Source organism: Physeter macrocephalus, chromosome 4 (assembly GCF_002837175.3).
Source record: "Physeter macrocephalus isolate SW-GA chromosome 4, ASM283717v5, whole genome shotgun sequence".
In the NCBI taxonomy this organism is placed as follows: domain Eukaryota; kingdom Metazoa; phylum Chordata; class Mammalia; order Artiodactyla; family Physeteridae; genus Physeter; species Physeter macrocephalus.
In genome coordinates this window covers 4,762,522-4,779,964 of record NC_041217.1, presented here as the reverse complement: position 1 = coordinate 4,779,964, position 17,443 = coordinate 4,762,522, and the positions used below count along the sequence as shown (strand labels likewise).

General features: G+C 40.6%; 1 protein-coding gene across 1 annotated transcript in view; it reads left to right on the top strand.

Annotated features, from left to right (window-relative positions):
* Window positions 1-17,443, top strand: part of CRB1 (crumbs cell polarity complex component 1) — a 281,561-nt gene that overhangs the window by 162,993 nt on the left and 101,125 nt on the right. Inside the window, exon 6 of the mRNA XM_024130639.3 lies at window positions 1,443-1,625. Within this exon, the coding sequence (XP_023986407.1) occupies window positions 1,443-1,625 (183 nt within the window). The remainder of the gene's footprint in view (window positions 1-1,442; window positions 1,626-17,443) is intronic.

Below are 17,443 nucleotides of genomic sequence, written 5' to 3'. Positions count from 1 at the left end.
AAATTGTTGATCTATTTCTTTTAGTTCTGTAAAAAATGTCAGTGGTAGTTTGATATTGAATCTGTACATTGCTTTGGGTAGTAGAGTCATTTTCACCATGTTGATTCTTCCAGTCCAAGAACATGGTGTATCTCTCCATCTATTTGTATCATCTTTAATTTCTTTCATCAGTGTCTTATAATCAGCATCTTTAGGATTCTCTATGTATGGTATCATGTCATCTGCAAACAGTTACAGCTTTACTTCTTCTTTTCTGATTTACCTTGTCTTGTTCCTGATCTTAGTAGAAATGGTTTCAGTTTTTCACCATTGAGGACAATGTTGGCTGTGGGTTTGTCATATATGGCCTTTATTATGTTGAGGAAAGTTCCCTCTATGCCTACTTTCTGCTGGGTTTTTATCATAAATTGGTGTTGAATTTTGTCAAAAGCTTTCTCTGCATCTATGATCATATGGTTTTTCTCCTTCAGTTTGTTGATATGGTGTATCACGTTGAACATATATGGTTTTAACAGGTGCATATGTATGTAAAACCAGAGGAATAGTTCTGGTAGGGACTTTCTTTTATATTTAATATTAAAATGTTTTTTAAAAATTTTTATTTATTTATTTTATTTATTTAGTTTTGGCTGTGTTGGGTCTTCGCCTCTGTGCATGGGCTTTCTCTAGTTGTGGCGAGCGGGGGCCACTCTTCATCGCGGTGTGTGGGCCTCTCACTGTCGCGGCCTCTCTTGTTGCGGAGCACAGGCTCCGCACGCACGGGCTCAGCAGCCATGGCTCACGGGCCTGGTTGCTCCGCGTCATGTGGTATCCTCCCAGACCAGGGCTCGAACCCATGTCCCCGGCATCGGCAGGCAGATTCTCAACCACTGCACCACCAGGGAAGCCCCTAAAATGTTTTATAAAGTACTAAATCATTCATGTTTTATTGTTTTTATTCTTGTTCCTAACAAAATGACCCAGCTAAATCCGTTCAAATACAAATCAATTTTTTATTGTCTCACTGAGTGTTAAGAAGTAATCATTTACCTTTACTTTGAGTTTTAAGAGAAGAATTTAGGGTTGGCTATGTAGATCCTGCTGACTTTACAGCTACTCTCTGGGAAAATATATCTTTCTTTTTTCTTGCTTAATGTTCAAACAATTGGAATATTTGAGGAATTGGATCCAGTTAAAATGTCCAGGTTAGATCAAGGTTATCCTGAAGTTCCTTGTTCATCCAATCTTTATTAAAAGCATTGATCGATATTATAGGAGTGACTCCACTGTTACTATTACTCATGTTCGTGGAAGCCTCTCTTACCAGATCCCTTGCCAGGTCCTTGAGGGAGGCCCAGCACCTTGTTAACTGGTGCCAGCACAGTGGCCAGCCTCCGGTCAGGCACATACTCTATGGTTGAGGGGCTTTGACTCAGCAGCTTCTCTGAACGTTTATCCTGCAGGATACACGGGGGCCCAGTGTGAGACCGACATCGATGAATGCAGTAGTAGCCCCTGCCAGTCTGATGGGGAATGCGTGGAGCTGTCTTCAGGGGAAGGGCATGGGCGGCTTGCCCAGCTGCTGTCTCTGTCCGGCCGCCCCGAAGCCTCAGGTTACATCTGCATCTGTCCACCTGGACTCACAGGTGAGGCCCAGGGCTGGGGAGATGCCTTGACTTTCTAGCGTTTGATGGCAGATCACGCATTCAACCAAATGGATGAGCAGTGAGATCTGTGCCGTATAACCTCTGTTGCTGTGGTGCAAAGGGTCCCCCTTGTGGGCCTGAAAAATACCTCATTTCACATATCGTAATTCCTCAGGTCATGAGGAAAATGTTAAAAACAGGGATAGAAGAGGTGTACGAAAGGGGAAATACTTGTATACATTATCCTGGGAATTAGAAGCTGACTCAAATTCTTCACCTTATAAACAGAAAGTGTTGGAATTTTTATGTCATTAAATTTTATAATGATGTTATATTTTATGTTATTCAAATTTGCTTAAATAAGTTAACGTACTTATATTTACACAGAAAAATTATCTAGTCTCAAGTAATCAACTATTCTATAGCCAAAGTTGTTCCCTATATCAAATTTAAATGACTCTAACTTGTTCTACAGCATTCTTACTTTAAAACGCAGAGGAAATGTGCACGTGTGTTTTCCAATGAACAGTTGTGTTTGTGTCTGCTCCCATTTCTGAAAATTTTCAGAAGTTTGGAGACAGTCCCGTATTTGGTAATGAGTAGCAACTTACCTACAATTGCATGGATACCACTGAGAAAACTAATTACAACCTAGATTTCTATCTTGTTCTTTTCTCAATAGATCCAGTGATATCTGAGGAAAATATTTCAGCTGCTATCGGGGATTTCTGATAAAAGAAAATAAGGAATAAGAAAAAAGGGGGAGGGGGTCTATTTATTTGATGGCAGTGTTTGCTGTAAGGTTGCTGTAGAAGATTTCCTAATTCACTGTCCCCTCTACGAAAAAGGGGAAAAGCCTCTCCAGTGTCAACATCAGTATAAGTATTGTTTTTCCTGAATAGCTTCTAGCTTGCATGCTTTTTCCCTTAGTAAAATGTGTGCAAATAAATCTTGATAAATGAAAAAAAGCATGAAATAAATCTTGCAATACATCACATTTCCCAACAATGTAAGATGCCAGAAATCTTATAGGTAAAAGTGGGTTCTACAAGCTTATATGTTTTTCTGGAATATATTTCTGTATTTACCCCACCTCTGAGATTATTTAAATTTCCTGTTTCTGTTTCTTACATTTGCCTTTTTTTTTTCTTATTTTTTCTGAATTGTTTGATCCTGGTATAGTGTTAGTATTTTTGTCAGCTACTTTAAATCCCTCTTGGAACAAGGTAAGGGAGTTCTAAAATTTTTTATTGGGTTTAGGGTTATAAAGAAGAGATTCTATCAAAGTCAGAGGCCATTGCTAATGTTGCCTTATCAGAAAAAAGAACATGGTTGACCAAAGAATCTGCAGATCCAAACAGGAGAGGCAGTGAAATGTTCCAGGGAAGTGTGTTGTCCTTAATTTCTGAAGAGCAGCCAAGAATAACTATATGAGTTAAGAAGTCCTGGGCTGCCCCAAGTATGGCTTAATGAAATTGCTTATTTTCCACTCGTGTGAATTCCAAAAATGGGTTCTCATAATCAATTGTCCTGCAAATAGTGATTCAGGGTCACAGGTTCCTCTCATTTTTTTCTATCCTCAAAACGTGGTTTCCAAGTTTACCACGCTCTATTGCAACAAGCAACTGGTGGAGGAAAGACAACGGAGTGTGGCATCTAGAAAGTTTTTTATGGCCCTAAAAGTGGTGACTATGTCTTCTACTCACATACCATGGGTCAAAGTTAGTTTTAGGACCACATTTAACTGCAGCAGAGACTGGGAAATCTAGTTTTGTGGTGTACCTAAAATAAAAAGAAAATGGGCTTCATGAACAGTTATCCACTTTGTCTTCTCATTCTTTTGACATTTTCTTTGACAAAACAGAAGTTTTTAACATTAGTGACGTTTATCAATTATTCCTTTCATGGATCATGCCTTCAGTGTTGTATCTAAAAAGTCAACTTACCCAAGGTTACCTATCAACAGGTTTTCCTCCCATGTTATCTTCTAGGTGTTCTGTAGTTTTGCTTTTTGTTTTTAGGTCTGTGACCCATTTTGCGTTTAATTTTTGTGAAGAGAGTAAGGTCTGTTTCTAGTTTCATTTTTCTGCTTGTGGCCATCCAATTGTTCCACCACCATTTATTGAAAAGACTGTCTTTGTTCCATTGAATTGCCTCTGCTCCTTTGTCAATGATCAGTTGTCTATATTTACATGAATCTATTTCTGGGCTCTCTATTCTGTTCTATTTATCTATTTGTCTGTTCTTTTGCCTGTACCACACTGTCTTAATTACTGTCTTGAAGTCTTGAAGTTGGGTAGTGTCAGTCCTCCAACTGTGTTCTTCTCCTTCAATATTGTGTTGTCTATTCTGGGCCTTTTGCCTCTCCATATAAACTTTAGGAGGAGTTTATTGATATCTATGTAACAACTTGCTGGGATTTTGGTTGAGATCTCATTGGGAAAAACTGACATCCTGACAATATTGAGTCTTCCTATCCATGAACGTGGGCTATCTCTCCATTTATTTAGTCCTTTGATATCTTTCACCAGGGCTTTGTAGTTTTACTCATATCAATCTTATACATATTTTGTTAGATTTATATCTAAGTATTTCATTTTTGGGGTGCTAGTGTAAATGGTGTTGTGTTGTTAATTTCAAATTCTACTTGTTCATTGCTGTTATGTAGAAAAGCGACTGACTTTTGTGTATTTTATTAACCTTGTACTCTGCGACCTTGCTATAATCATTTATTAGTTCTGGGAGGTTTTTTGTCAATTCTTTCATATTTTCTACATAAACAATCATGCTTCTGCCTTTTAAAAAAATTAACATTTGCATGGTATGCCTTTTTCCATCCTTATACTTTCAACTTACTTATTGAATTTGAAGTGAGTTTCTTCTAAATAGCATATTTAAAAGCATATTACTGGGTCATGCTTTTTCAAAATTATTCTGTCAATCTCTGCCTTTTAATTGATATATTTAGACCATTTACCTTTAAGTAATTATTGATATATTAGGGGTGAACGCTGCCATTTTATTATGTTTTCTGTTTGATTTCTTTGTTTCTCTTTTCTTATCTTTCTGTGGGTTACTTGACCATTGTTTTAGGGTTTCATCTTGATTTATTTATGGTCTTTTCAGCTGTATTGTGTAGTTTTCATAGTGGTTGTTCTGGGTATTGCAATATACACATGTAACTTATCATAGCCTATTGGTATTAACATGTTACAATTTTGGGTGAAGTGGAGGAAAACTCTGTTTCCACTTAGGTCCCTTTGTCTTCCCCACTTTAAAATATCATTGTCTTGAGGATAACATGGTATTATAATTCTTATTTTAATCATTACATATGATTTAGAAAATTCATGCAGAGAAGAGTGTTCTGTTATATTTACCTGCCCTCTCCATTGTTCTTCCTTTCTGCCTTTTGCCTCAAGATTCTTATTCTACTGTTTACATTCTGTTTAAAGAACTTCCTTTAGCCTTTCTTTAAGAGTAGGTATGCTGGGACTTCCCTGGCGATCCAATGGTTAAGACTTCACCTTCCAATGCAGGGGTGCAGGTTCAATCCCTGGTCGGGGAGCTAAGATCCCACATGCCTCAGGGCCAAAAAACCAAGACATACAGCAGAAGCAACATTGTAACAAATTCAATAAAGACTTTACAAATAGTCCACATCAAAAAAAAACTTAAAAAAAAAAAAAGAATAGGTGTGCTAGTGACAATTCTTTTGGTTTTCCTTTATCTGAGAAAGTCTTTATTGCCCATTTGTTCCTGAAGTGTAGTTTCTTGGATATAGAATTCATGGTTGACAATTCTTTTCTTTCAGCATTTGAAAAATTCTATATCACTTCCTTCTGCACTCCATGGTTTCAAATGAGAAATCTGCTATCATTGAAATTGGCAGCCTTTCTCTGGCTACTTGTAGAGAAAAAGTGTGGTAGTGATAACACCTTCAACTCTGTCTTTAGTTTTCGGAATTTTATTTATGATGTGTCTTGGTGTCAATTTATTTGGGTTTTTCCTATTTGGAATTCACTCAGCTTTTCAAATCTGTGGGTTTATGTCTTTTGCCAAATATAGGATCTCTTTAGCCAAGTTTTTCTTTGACTGCTCTTTCAGCCCTACTCTTTTTCTTCTCCTGCAACTCTGATAATATAAGTTTTGTGTCTTTTGCTATTTTCCCACAGATTCCTGAGGTTCTGTTCATTTGTTTTTCTTTCCTTTGTTTAGAACAGGTAAATTCTATTGATCTGTCTTCAAATTCACTAATTTTATTCTCTTTCTCTTTCGTCTCCTCTCTACTATTGTACCCATCCAGAGAATTGATTATTTCTCCTATTTCATTTTCCAGTTTTATAGTTTCCATTTTTTGTAGCATCTAATTCCTTGCTGATAATTTCTATTTTTCCTTTTATCTTTTATTTCTATTTTTCCTTTTATCTACCTTTCCTTTTTATCTCAAGAGAATTTGTAATTACTTATTAAATCATTTTATGATGGCTACTTTAAATCTTTGTCGGATAATTCCAAAATCTGATCGAGCTCAGGTTGAGTTGATGACATCAGTTCATTTTCTTTTCTCACTCAAGTTGTGGTTTTCCTGATTCTTGATATGATGGGTGACTTTTCAGTCATATCCAGGACATTTTGGATATTATGCTAGGAAACTCTTAGTCTTATCTGAATTTTTAAAATTTTAGCAGGCAGTCACCTTTTTATTTTGGGCAAACAGGTCATAGCCCACTTTTGTGGGCTATATAAGTCCAATAATCAGTTAAATTTCAGAATTGTGGCAGTTTAGTCTGCTTGGTATATCTTGTGGCACCGGGGCTCCCACTGATCTCTGCTGAGGATATAAATGACACAGTTTACTTTTTGCAAGCTATATATATTTGAAGTTCTATCACTTGTTATAGTAAAATAAACTTCCATCATGATGAAAAATATAATTGTGAATAATACATTTAATGACAGAGCTCCATTCAAAGAAACCATTAGAGTTGTTAAATATAGGTACAAACATTTCCATTTTTTAAATTATAATTAAGGATGTATTTGTTGCTCTTTACTACATGTACAGTTATGTTCCAAATTAAAAATGGTTGTGGTTGGATATTGAATGCAATTTTTTAGCTTTTTTATAATGTAAAAGTGAAATATACCAGAGTAGAAATTAACTGAGGGTCCCTGAAGACAGTACTCAGAGAGAGAGAGAGAAATAAAGAGAGCTTAAAGCCATGGGAAATAGTGAAAACATGGGTAAAAGGGGGCAGAGAATCCTAATGAGAGGAACCAAGCCCCTCTGAAGGGGGACCAGCTTTTACCAGGGTTTCTTCTGGGACTTTCAACAGGTAAGGCAAGTTGAGCCCACAGAAACCAGAAGTATTATTTGATAAGATGACTGAGAAAACAGCCATAAAAAGAAATGAAACTGAGTTATTTGTAATGAGGTGGATAGACCTGGAGTCTGTCATACAGAGTGAAGTAAGTCAGAAGGAGAAAAACAAATACCGTATGCTAACACATATATATGGAATCTAAGAAAAAAAAAATGTCATGAAGAGATTAGTGGTAGGACGGGAATAAAACACAGACCTACTAGAGCATGGACTTGAGGACATGGGGAGGGGGAAGGGTAAGCTGTGACGAAGTGAGAGAGTGGCAGGGACATATATGCACTACCAAATGTAAATTAGATAGCTAGTGGGAAGCTGCCGCATAGCACAGGGAGATCACCTCTGTGCTTTGTGACCATGAGAGGGGTGGGATAGGGAGGGGGGGAGGGAGGGAGACACAAGAGGGAAGAGATATGGGAACATATGTATATGTATAACTGATTCACATTGTTGTAAAGGAGAAACTAACACACTATTGTAAAACAGTTATACTCCAATAAAGATGTTAAAAAAAAAACAAAAAAACAAAAAAAAAACCCACACACCAAGAAAGTAGAAAATCCAGGCAGTTTTCATTCAAATGCTTATCTTTCTTGTGTCTGATTGTGATCCTTTTAACAGAAAGTTTTAAAAGTACATAATAGATGTGTTGGCCTCATGGTATTCTGATCAAATAAAACAATATTAGAGAATTAAAAAAAAAAAAATATGACTGAGAAAAGTCTGAAGATCCATTTAGGTATTTTAATGATCAGAACTGAAACTTGAAAACTCATGAGCCTAGATGCAATAATGGTTACTCTTCTCTAATAATCTCAAAATCATTAAAAAATATTATTTGGCAAAATATCCTCACATACTGCCATAGCCAGTTTGTGCCTATAGCTGCAGTGCTCAACTTGAAATGAGAATGGCGCATAAACACTTGATTTAGTCTTTGCATTTACTTAAAACCCACATATTCACATAATTTTAATGGTAAACTAAATAAATCTATAATTGGAGAAGGCCTGTAGTTGAAAAACACTGTTCAGTCCAGTCCAAAGCTGTAAATTATCTTTATTTTGTATGACCATCCTTGACCGCTACTAGAAGGAATGTTGGCTGCTTCTTTCTATCATGTTTTAACTTTTCACTTTGGGGTACTGGACTCAGTTCTAAGGATATAATGATGAAAATACATGGTCTCTTCCCAAAGGAAAGTGAAAGAGCGGGAGGAAAAAGATGCACAAGAGTAGAAGATGGTACGATAACTGTCACAGTGAAGCCATAAAAAGGTACGGTCAGATAAATCAGGAAAGAGGACCTATTTATGCAATTTTTGCCTGATAGAATTTAGTGGAAATTATGAGAATCCAAATGACTTGGTAGTTTTTTAATACAAATGATCATGTTGCTTCTAAAAATTAAGAAAGGATCTCATGACCTGTGTGCTTACCCTTGAAGCATCGTGTTCTAACCAAGCTAAACTGGAAACAATTGACTCATGTTTTTAATGTGAACATTTTGTTTCTGTTTATCGACATGTGATAGTGATAATACCTTTAACAAGTTTCCCAACTGCTCGTAAGCCAAGTCCAATTTTCAGCTCTAACTTTCACTCACCAACTCCAATTAGCATTTACTCCAGCAAAGAGCAACACCATTGCTGGTCTCTGGCGTGCTTCCTTGTTGCCTCTGAGGTGGGGATTTTATTCTGCTTCACCCATCTGCTCTGTGCATGGGAAGAACTGAGCGGTGCAGCAGGGGATCCTGTGACGTCCTGGCTTCAAACCTCAGGCAGAAATAGAGGGGTTCTCAACAATAAGCACCCCGATGAGTGCCACCTGGCAAAGTGACTGTTCACGGGGTCTCTCGTTCTCAGGTTCATCTGCCTCAAGCACAGTGTTGTTAAAAATGAAGTGTTCGCTTTTCCTTAAAAGTTAAATCCTGTCATTCTACCTAAATCCAACTAAAATAGGCACGTAGGGCCGAACATGTAACATTGAAAGCTTCCTGTATTCGTGAAGCAATGAAGCAAGCGTATGGGGCAGTCAGCGTCTCCTGCCTGCAGAGAAATCCTCCATAGAATTTGTTCATTCGCTGTTTTTGGCTCGCTGTTCTTAGAGATGCACTTTTTTCCTTACTTACAATTTCAAGTTTGAGAGTATAGATCTTAAATAACTTGAGCGGATATTATATACACCTATAAAGCTGTAACCCTAAAAGAGCCAACTTTGCTTCCATCCTTATCTACTTAATAAGGCATTTATTAATATTAGTATTTTCAGTAGGTGAATCCAATTCATTTACCTTTGCTTTTGCTATGAATATTAACGTCTATAAACAAAACTCTTTATAGTACGTATGAGCACATTCCTGCTTGTACTACTTTTGATTCTGCTCTCTTAGCTACAACAATTAAGAAGGGTGTGTCACCTCCTTATACATAGATTGATTTTGAAAATCATGTTCATTATGCTTACTACCTACTATCTAAACAGATGTTATATCTAGTAGGGAAATTGAACAGTCATGATTTGGAAGATCAAATGCAGATCAGATCCAGAGGTGGACATGTCTGTGAGACCATCAGGACAGAGACAATTAACAGCGGCTTCACAGGCTGTGGCTGCTTTATTAGGTTAGCATTATTTTGTTGACTTACCATCAGACAAGCTAAGGAAAAGCTCTCAGATGGATAATCAGAAGACAGATGTCAATTCTCCAAATCAAGGATTCTGGCCAATGTGTATTTGAAAGAGAAAACAGTTTTCTAAAACTAAAGAATAAAACCATTGCAAATCCTTCACCAGGAAATTCATAATTAAATTCTCAATAATCCACATCGTCATGCCACAGGCGCTGTCCTTGCAACTTGGATTCTGTTTTTGTGTGAGAGATGTGGGCCTCTGCCATTTATAAGACCTGTAAGGGGAGTACCATTCTCTAGTAATAGCCAGGTATTGTTAGAACAAGGACTTGAAACAGATGTTCAGAGAAGAGGTTGAAGATACTAGGAATTGTGCTTACAGGAGCCCACACGGCAAGCCTGCATATAACCGGGCCGGCTGAGTGTTTGCTGCTTGTGAGGATGGCCATCTGGAAACCCCATTCTGCTTCTTGCTGCTCAGGATCCCCCAAAGTTTCTTTAAGCATGCTAATCTTTAGGAAGAACAACATTAGCGACTGCCAACTGAACAAATCAAAGATTATGGCTTTTACCAAAGTCCACTGCTGTGGTTGTTTATTCAGAAAGTCTGTCTTCTGACATTAACACGGAAGACTCTTGAGAAACACCCTTCTCCCCCCACCCCATCTGCCTCCCTGACCACCTCCACATACACATTTGTCTGGAGCTTTACTCCAGCCCTGAGCAGCTCAGGTCTCCGGCCTCGGGAAATCATCCAAAACCTTAGATCAACCCAATCTCTGACTAAAGGGTTGCATCTCTTTTTCCCGTGAAAGGTTTTGATATACCTGCTCTTGGTAAAAACCACCCCTCCTTCCGCAGTGGTCCTCTTCGCCTCTTCCTAGTCAGCACTTAAGCAGCTCTTCTTGAAAAGGCTGAAATCAGAGCTGACTATAACTTCCTCTGAAGTCCGTCAGGAATGGTCTCCACCGTGACTTACCAGTCAGCTTACCTCTGTCACTCACAGATGTCCCAGCACCCAGGTCTCTTCATTCCGGCCCATCAGGCCCTAGTCTCTGATGCCAAAATGCTCTGGCCATTGCCTAATTTCACCTGATTTCCCTTCCTTTTCTGAACGTCCCACTATAGGCTAAAGATCTCAAAATTTATTATAAACTCAATTATCCCTCTCCTCAACCTCTTTTTCAAACATTTCTTTCACCTACATGCTTTAGCTACAATCTAGCTATATTCTCAGGATACTATTCTTCTGCAGCCCGCTCAAATGGCAGTTGTTTTTTATTCTTCTCCCAAATCCCATGTTCGACTGGTCCCCAAAGTCAACTCAATGTCCTTTTCACTTTATTTCTACCTCTAAGCAGCTGCTCCTCCCTCTTCATTCAAATCCCCAACTCATTAGGAAGCATATGTCTTCATATACGATGGCACCTACTGCTTCTCCTTATTACAATCCTCCTCCCACCCCCTGGAACCTTCACTTTAGTCATTGAAGATTTTAGTATCTTACTTTCTTATCATTCTTGGAGACACCCATATGGAATATCCCTGCAAACCTTATTTCCCAGTCATTTGACCTCTTTATTTCCAAATGACTCTGACTGCCACCCGGCAACTTCTACCCACTTCTGTGGTCACAATCTAGACCTTACTGTCACCAATAACTCACTAAAAACCTCGTTTTCCATCGTTCTATTCTCTGACCATAACCTCCATTTCTCCAGTTCACTTACATGCCAACACTTTTTCATTGCACCTAGTCAATTGTTCCAACCAATTTTTTATTCATTGCCTCACCCTCTGTCTCAGCTAAGACGTCAGTCTAATACTGCAACTATTTCCTTGCGTATAACCTCAGCTCCCCAGATCCTGTCTCTCTCCATTTTACTTACCTGGCAAAAGTACACGTAAGATTAAACCTCACACTTCATCTTCTGCACACCTACAAGCAATTTGAGCGTGGCTGGAGAAAAACTCACAACTCGCACACTTAACTGATGAGTATCACTTGATATTTATGACCACAAATTTCCAGGAGACTCCTAGCCCTTAGAGAACACTCCTTTTCGAGTTCTACTTCCCAAGATGACCTTTTTATACTTTCTCTTTCCTCAAACTTCCATTACCTCCTCCCTCTTTGTTACCCTCAGTTGATTATCAGGTTTCTAATTTCACTCAGAGAAGAACCACCTCATATTCTGTCCACTAAATCTATTGGATCTGAGATTTGATTTTTTCCTACTTACAAGTTCATAACTTAGTGTGTTACTGCTTCATGGATGCTGGCAGAAGACATAAGTCTTTTGAGTAAGGAAAAAAAATCAAATATACTTCAATGAAATTTTTTAAAAGTCTATGCCACCTCTTAGTGGTGCCAGCAGCCTTATCAGAGAATAAAGGTGTGTGGAATGTCCCTTGTTTATCTTGACTATCCATCCATTGTTGGGGGCCTTTATAAGAAAAAAAAAAATGCTACTGTCAGATTGCAGATGGTCTGGAAAGCTGAAAACTAGAGTCAGCTGATCAGAATGGAACAGCAACAACATAACCTGAAAATGTATCTCTAGTGACAAGGTGCCAATGGCAGTCCCCAGGGAGAGTCAGAGATCCACTAGTGGATTTTCTAAGAGGAGACAGGAAAATGCTCCTCTGTGGAATGTGACCTCCTTCACTGCTGGACTATTGGACCAATTGTGGCAGGAGCCAGAGTCTGGCACACAGTGGTCCTTCTAGATCACAGTTGTGTCTTCCCTGATGGTTGACCTATTGTTTTGTCTGGTACAAGAATGGATCCAGGCGGTGGTAGCAGTGATCTGGGTGGTTCAGGCTTGATGAGCATCTTGATTCAGCCTCATCAGACAATGGGCCCTTCCCTTGGTGATCCGTGTGATTGGACCAGACTGTCCGATGGGCAATTGAAATTTGCTTCCACAATTGAAGGCCCTGAAGAGGAGGATCTTTAACCGGCCAGCCTGTGGTCTTCCAAGTGGCAGATCATTAACTGTAGCCCAAGAACTAGTAAAAACATAAAATGCCTGGTCCATGGGACTCTTGTCTAAGGCAAGGAGGACCAGCTTTCCATTCATGCCATTGTGCTGACCAGCCCTTATCTCAGTCAGCTTTCTGGAGTTGTTGGGGGATGGATGACCAATGCTTTCCCATGAACACCATCAGCCTTTAACTTGGTCTGATCAGGCCCAGGCATAAGAGGATCCTAATCTCTGTGGATGGAGGGCCCCGTTGGGTAAGTGGTTATATTCAAGGTAGTTGAATGGGGAATAAATTTTTTTCCCCAAAGGAATAGCTGCCACATTTTCATGTAAAACCAAAATGCTGCTAAGACCAAATCAGCCATGATCTTGAATATATCATTCCCATTTGACCAACAAGGCCTGAAGGTCCTCTCCGTATTTGCACTGAAGTCCAGGTTGACCATTCGAAAACGGGTCTGTCATGTCCGAGAGTCCCAGGTTGCCATGAATCGGGTGCATTCAGTTGCGACAGAGATTAGTAGCTGCCTTTGTGTGTGTCTGTTTTCAGAGGGGTGTAATTGGATTAGACCAGGTATATTATACAGGGAAACAGCCTCTATCAATTCCCCAGCATCTAAAGCTCTGATACTGCTTTCTCCTCCTCAGATTCTACATTGTGTCTATTGCACCAGCCTGGAGGGGACAATACATGTGGCAAACCCTAAATGGGAGGAACCCCTGTGACACTTCTGGATTGGGGAAGTGCAGGCATAGAACCCATTATTTCCATTATATGTACAGATGTGGAAGCCACAGCTGTGCATCGATTCAACCCAGGGTTCCCACCCATGAGGTCCCTTTATCCTTTCCCTCTACCAGCCCCATCCAAACGCCATGCATTGAATTTGGATGCCATTTTTATCTCAGGAACACAGACTAAGGACTGTAACCCATGGTGACTTAGGAGTTAAAGCAACAACCACCAAATAACCCACACCGTCTCCCAGCTGGGAGTGCAGGAGTGCTAGGTGGCGGAGAGGTTTGCCCTTGAGGAAGAGGGTGGAGGGTTGCCGGAAAGCTGTTCACCCAGTTTGGTCCTTACTGCAGGAATGGAGTCCAAGCGCCAGAGCTACTCCCTCCCCAGGGTCCCCTGATGTCTGGTGAGCCCCTGGGCTGGGAGGCCCCTTCGTTTCTGCCCTTTGCACGCTCCGCCTTCTGCCCTGTCAAAGGAGGCTCACCAGGAAAGAGCAGCTCCACCTCTGGGTGAGATAGTGACTCAGGGTCCTGTGTGGACAGGGATATTTGTCCTTAAAGCAGCTGAAGTCATGTCACAGGGGGAGGGAGGTACTGAGGGTCATGGAGGGAGACAGCAAGTCCACACCACACAGTACGTTTTTGCATCATTCAGTTTCAGTTTCATGTGACTGCTTGTGACTCATCCAAACCAACCTATAACGTTTTGGTCTATCTGAGGTTCTGTACTGAATAGCAAGGTCCTCATTGTTGACAGAATCGATTTCAGCTTCCAATTCTCCTTGACTCAGCAGCACACACCTGCTGCTACTCAGCTGGAGCTGTGGGGCTTGTTGCCTGTTGCCAGGACAGCATCCCTTCCTCCTCCTGCCCAGGGAGATCTGGCAACCACCAGGGCATCATTTGGGGCTGCTTATTTTAATGCTACCCCCTGTTGCTCAATCTTAGGTAGGATGGTGCAGGTCCCCTGCTTCCCTGTCTCACCCATCACTTGGGGGAGAGGCCAGAGAGTCGTGCTCTGTCCCTGAACCCATCCTGAAGGGCCCTTGACATTCTTCTTCCAGAAAGCTGTGTCTCTGTCAGCATCTCATCTTTGTTGCCATAACTGTTGGGTCTGAGATTTAATTTTACCCTCCTTATAGCCAGTGAGTTCGCCCGTTGTTTCATCGATTCTGGCAGAAGATATAAACCCTGGGTCAGAGACAAAGGACTTTATTACTCACAGCACAGCAGGCAACTTGAGCATTGTGTTCACATAGACTGTGCCAGCATGCAAGTCTTACACGGATGTGAGATGGGCTCAAATGGACAGGGTGCATGCAGTGAATTTGCATCACACAGAGGAGCAATCACTTGGGGAATCTACTGCTTTTATAGCAAGCAGCAAGCCAGTCTGATTTTTGTCCCAAAGGGAGATGTAACCTCATCCCTCAGAGTTCCTTGCTGCAAAAACCAACCCTAAGTATTGGCCCAGGTAAAGAATGGTTAGGGTCTTGCATTCTTGGTACACCCATTAAGAATCTGCAGGGATGCTGAGTGCCCAGGGCAGACTGAGTCTCTACCACCTACTTCTTTACCTGGGTCCTCGGGGGCACAGGAGAGAGGCCAGGGAGATCAGGAGAGGCAGGTGGGAGGGGCCCTCTAGGAGGAGCGGGAGAGGAGGGGAGGGTGATTGCCCTGCCCACTCAGGCCCAGGGATCCGGCTGAGCTCCCAGGACAGTCCCCTGCCCTCCAAGGGCTCCCCTTCCTCTCCACTCCCCCCGGCCGCATTGGTCCTGGGGGCATAGGAGGGAGGCCAGGGAGATCAGGAGAGGCAGATGGGAGGGGTACTCCCAGACCCCAGACTGGAGGAGCAGGAGAGGAGAGGAGGGTGTTTGCCCTACCCACTCGAGCCCAGGAAGCCTGCTGGGCTCCCAGGTGAGGCACCCTGCCCTCTGAGACCAGGGGTGGGGGGCACGCCTGGGCCCCTTCTGTTCCTTGAGCCTAAGCCCCACCCCCCACAGTCCCCAGGGCCTTTTCCAGCCCTGTGGGTCCTGAGCATTGGCCCCACCCACCACCCAAACCTCACCCTTGCTTAGGCCCCACTCTCTACAGCCCAAGCCTTTCCCACCCCCCCTTTTTTTTCTCTTTTCCCTCCTCCTCTTTTTTACTGTTGGGGTACTGATGTACCTTCAGGTTGTTGATTCATCTATATTTTATTTTTACATTCTTTCTAACATATCTGTTAGTTTCCTAGTTTAATTTTATTTTTTACTTTGTTATTGTTCTCTCTCTCTCTTTTTTTTTTTGCCACCCCACGCGGCTTGTGGGATTTTGATTGACAAGCCCGGGGTCGGGCAGAGGGTCCTGCAGTGGGAGCTCCGAGTCCAAACCACTGGACTAACAGAGAACCTCAGACCCCAGGGAATATTCATTGGAGTGAGGTGTCACAGAGTTCCTCATCTCAGCACCAAGACCCAGCTCTACCCAATAGCCTACAAACTCCAGTGTTGGAAGCCTCAGGCCAAACAACCTGTAAAACAGGAACACAATCCCACTCATAAAAAAAAAAAAAAAAAATGAGATGGCAAAAAAATATGTCACAGAAGAAGGAGCAAGGTAAAAACCTATAAAACCAAATAATTGAAGAAGAAATAGGCAATCTACCTGAAAAAGAATTCACAGTAATGATAGTAAAGATGATCCAGAGTCTCGGAAATAGAATGGAAGCATGGATTGAGAAAAAACAAGAAATGTTTAACGAAGAACTAAAGAACAAACAAACAGAGATGAACAACACAATAACTGAAATGAAAAATAACTAGAAGGAATCAATAACAGAATAACTGAGGCAGAAGAATGGATAAGTGAAGAAGACAAAATGGTGGAATTCACTGCTGCGGAATAGAATAAAGAAAAAAGAATGAAAAGAAATTAAGACAGCCTAAGAGACCTCTGGGACAACATTAAATGCAACAGATCTAGGAGACAAAATGGTGGAAATAACTGCCGAGGAGCAGAATAAAGATAAAAGAATGTAAAGAACTGAGGACAGTCTCAGAGACCTCTGGGGCAACACTAAAGGCACCAACATTCGAATTATAGGGGTCCCAGAAGAAGAAGAGAAAAAGAAACGGTCTGAGAAATTATTTGAAGAGATTATAGTGGAAAACTTCCCTAACATGGGAAAGGAAATAGTCACCCAAGTCCAGGAAGAACAGAGAGTCCCATACAGGATAAACTCTAGGAAAAACACACCAAGACACATATTAATAAAACTAACAAAAATTAAATTCAAAGAAAAAATATGAAAAGCAGCAAGGGAAAAACAAAAAATAACATACAAAGGAATCCCCATAAGATTATCAGCTGATTTTTCAGTGGAAACTCTGCAGGCCAGAAGGGAGTGGCAGGATATACTTAAAGTGATGAAAGAGAAAAACCTACCACCAAAACTACTCTACCCAGCAAGGATCTCACTAAGATTCAATGGAGAATTCAAAAGCTTTTCAGACAAGCAAAAGCTAAGAGAATTCAGCACCACCAGACCAGCTTTACAACAAATACTAAAGAAACTTCTCTAAGTTTATTGCAGTTCAATCTCACCTCAAGAAACAAGAAAAATCTCAAGTAAACAATCTAACCCTACACTTAAAACAGCTAGGGAAAGAGCAAAGAAAACTGAAAGTCAGTAGAAGGAAAGAAATCATAAAGATCAGAGCAGAAATAAGTGAAATAGAAATGAAGAAAACAATATCAAAGATCAATAAAACTAAAATCTGGTTCTTTGAGAAGATAAACAAAATTGATACACCCTCAGCTAGGCTCATCAAGAAAAAAAGGGAGAGGATGCAAATCAATAAAATCAGACATGAAAAAGGAGAAATCAAAGCTGACACTGCAGAAATACAAAGGATTATAAGAGACTACTACAAACACCTATATGCCAATAAAATGGACAACCACGAAGAAATGGACAAATCCTTGGAAAGGTACAATTTTCCAATGCTGAACCAGGAAGAATTAGAAAATATAAACAAACCTATCACAAGTAATGAAATTGAAACTGTAATTAAAAGTCAGCCAACAAACAAAAGTCCA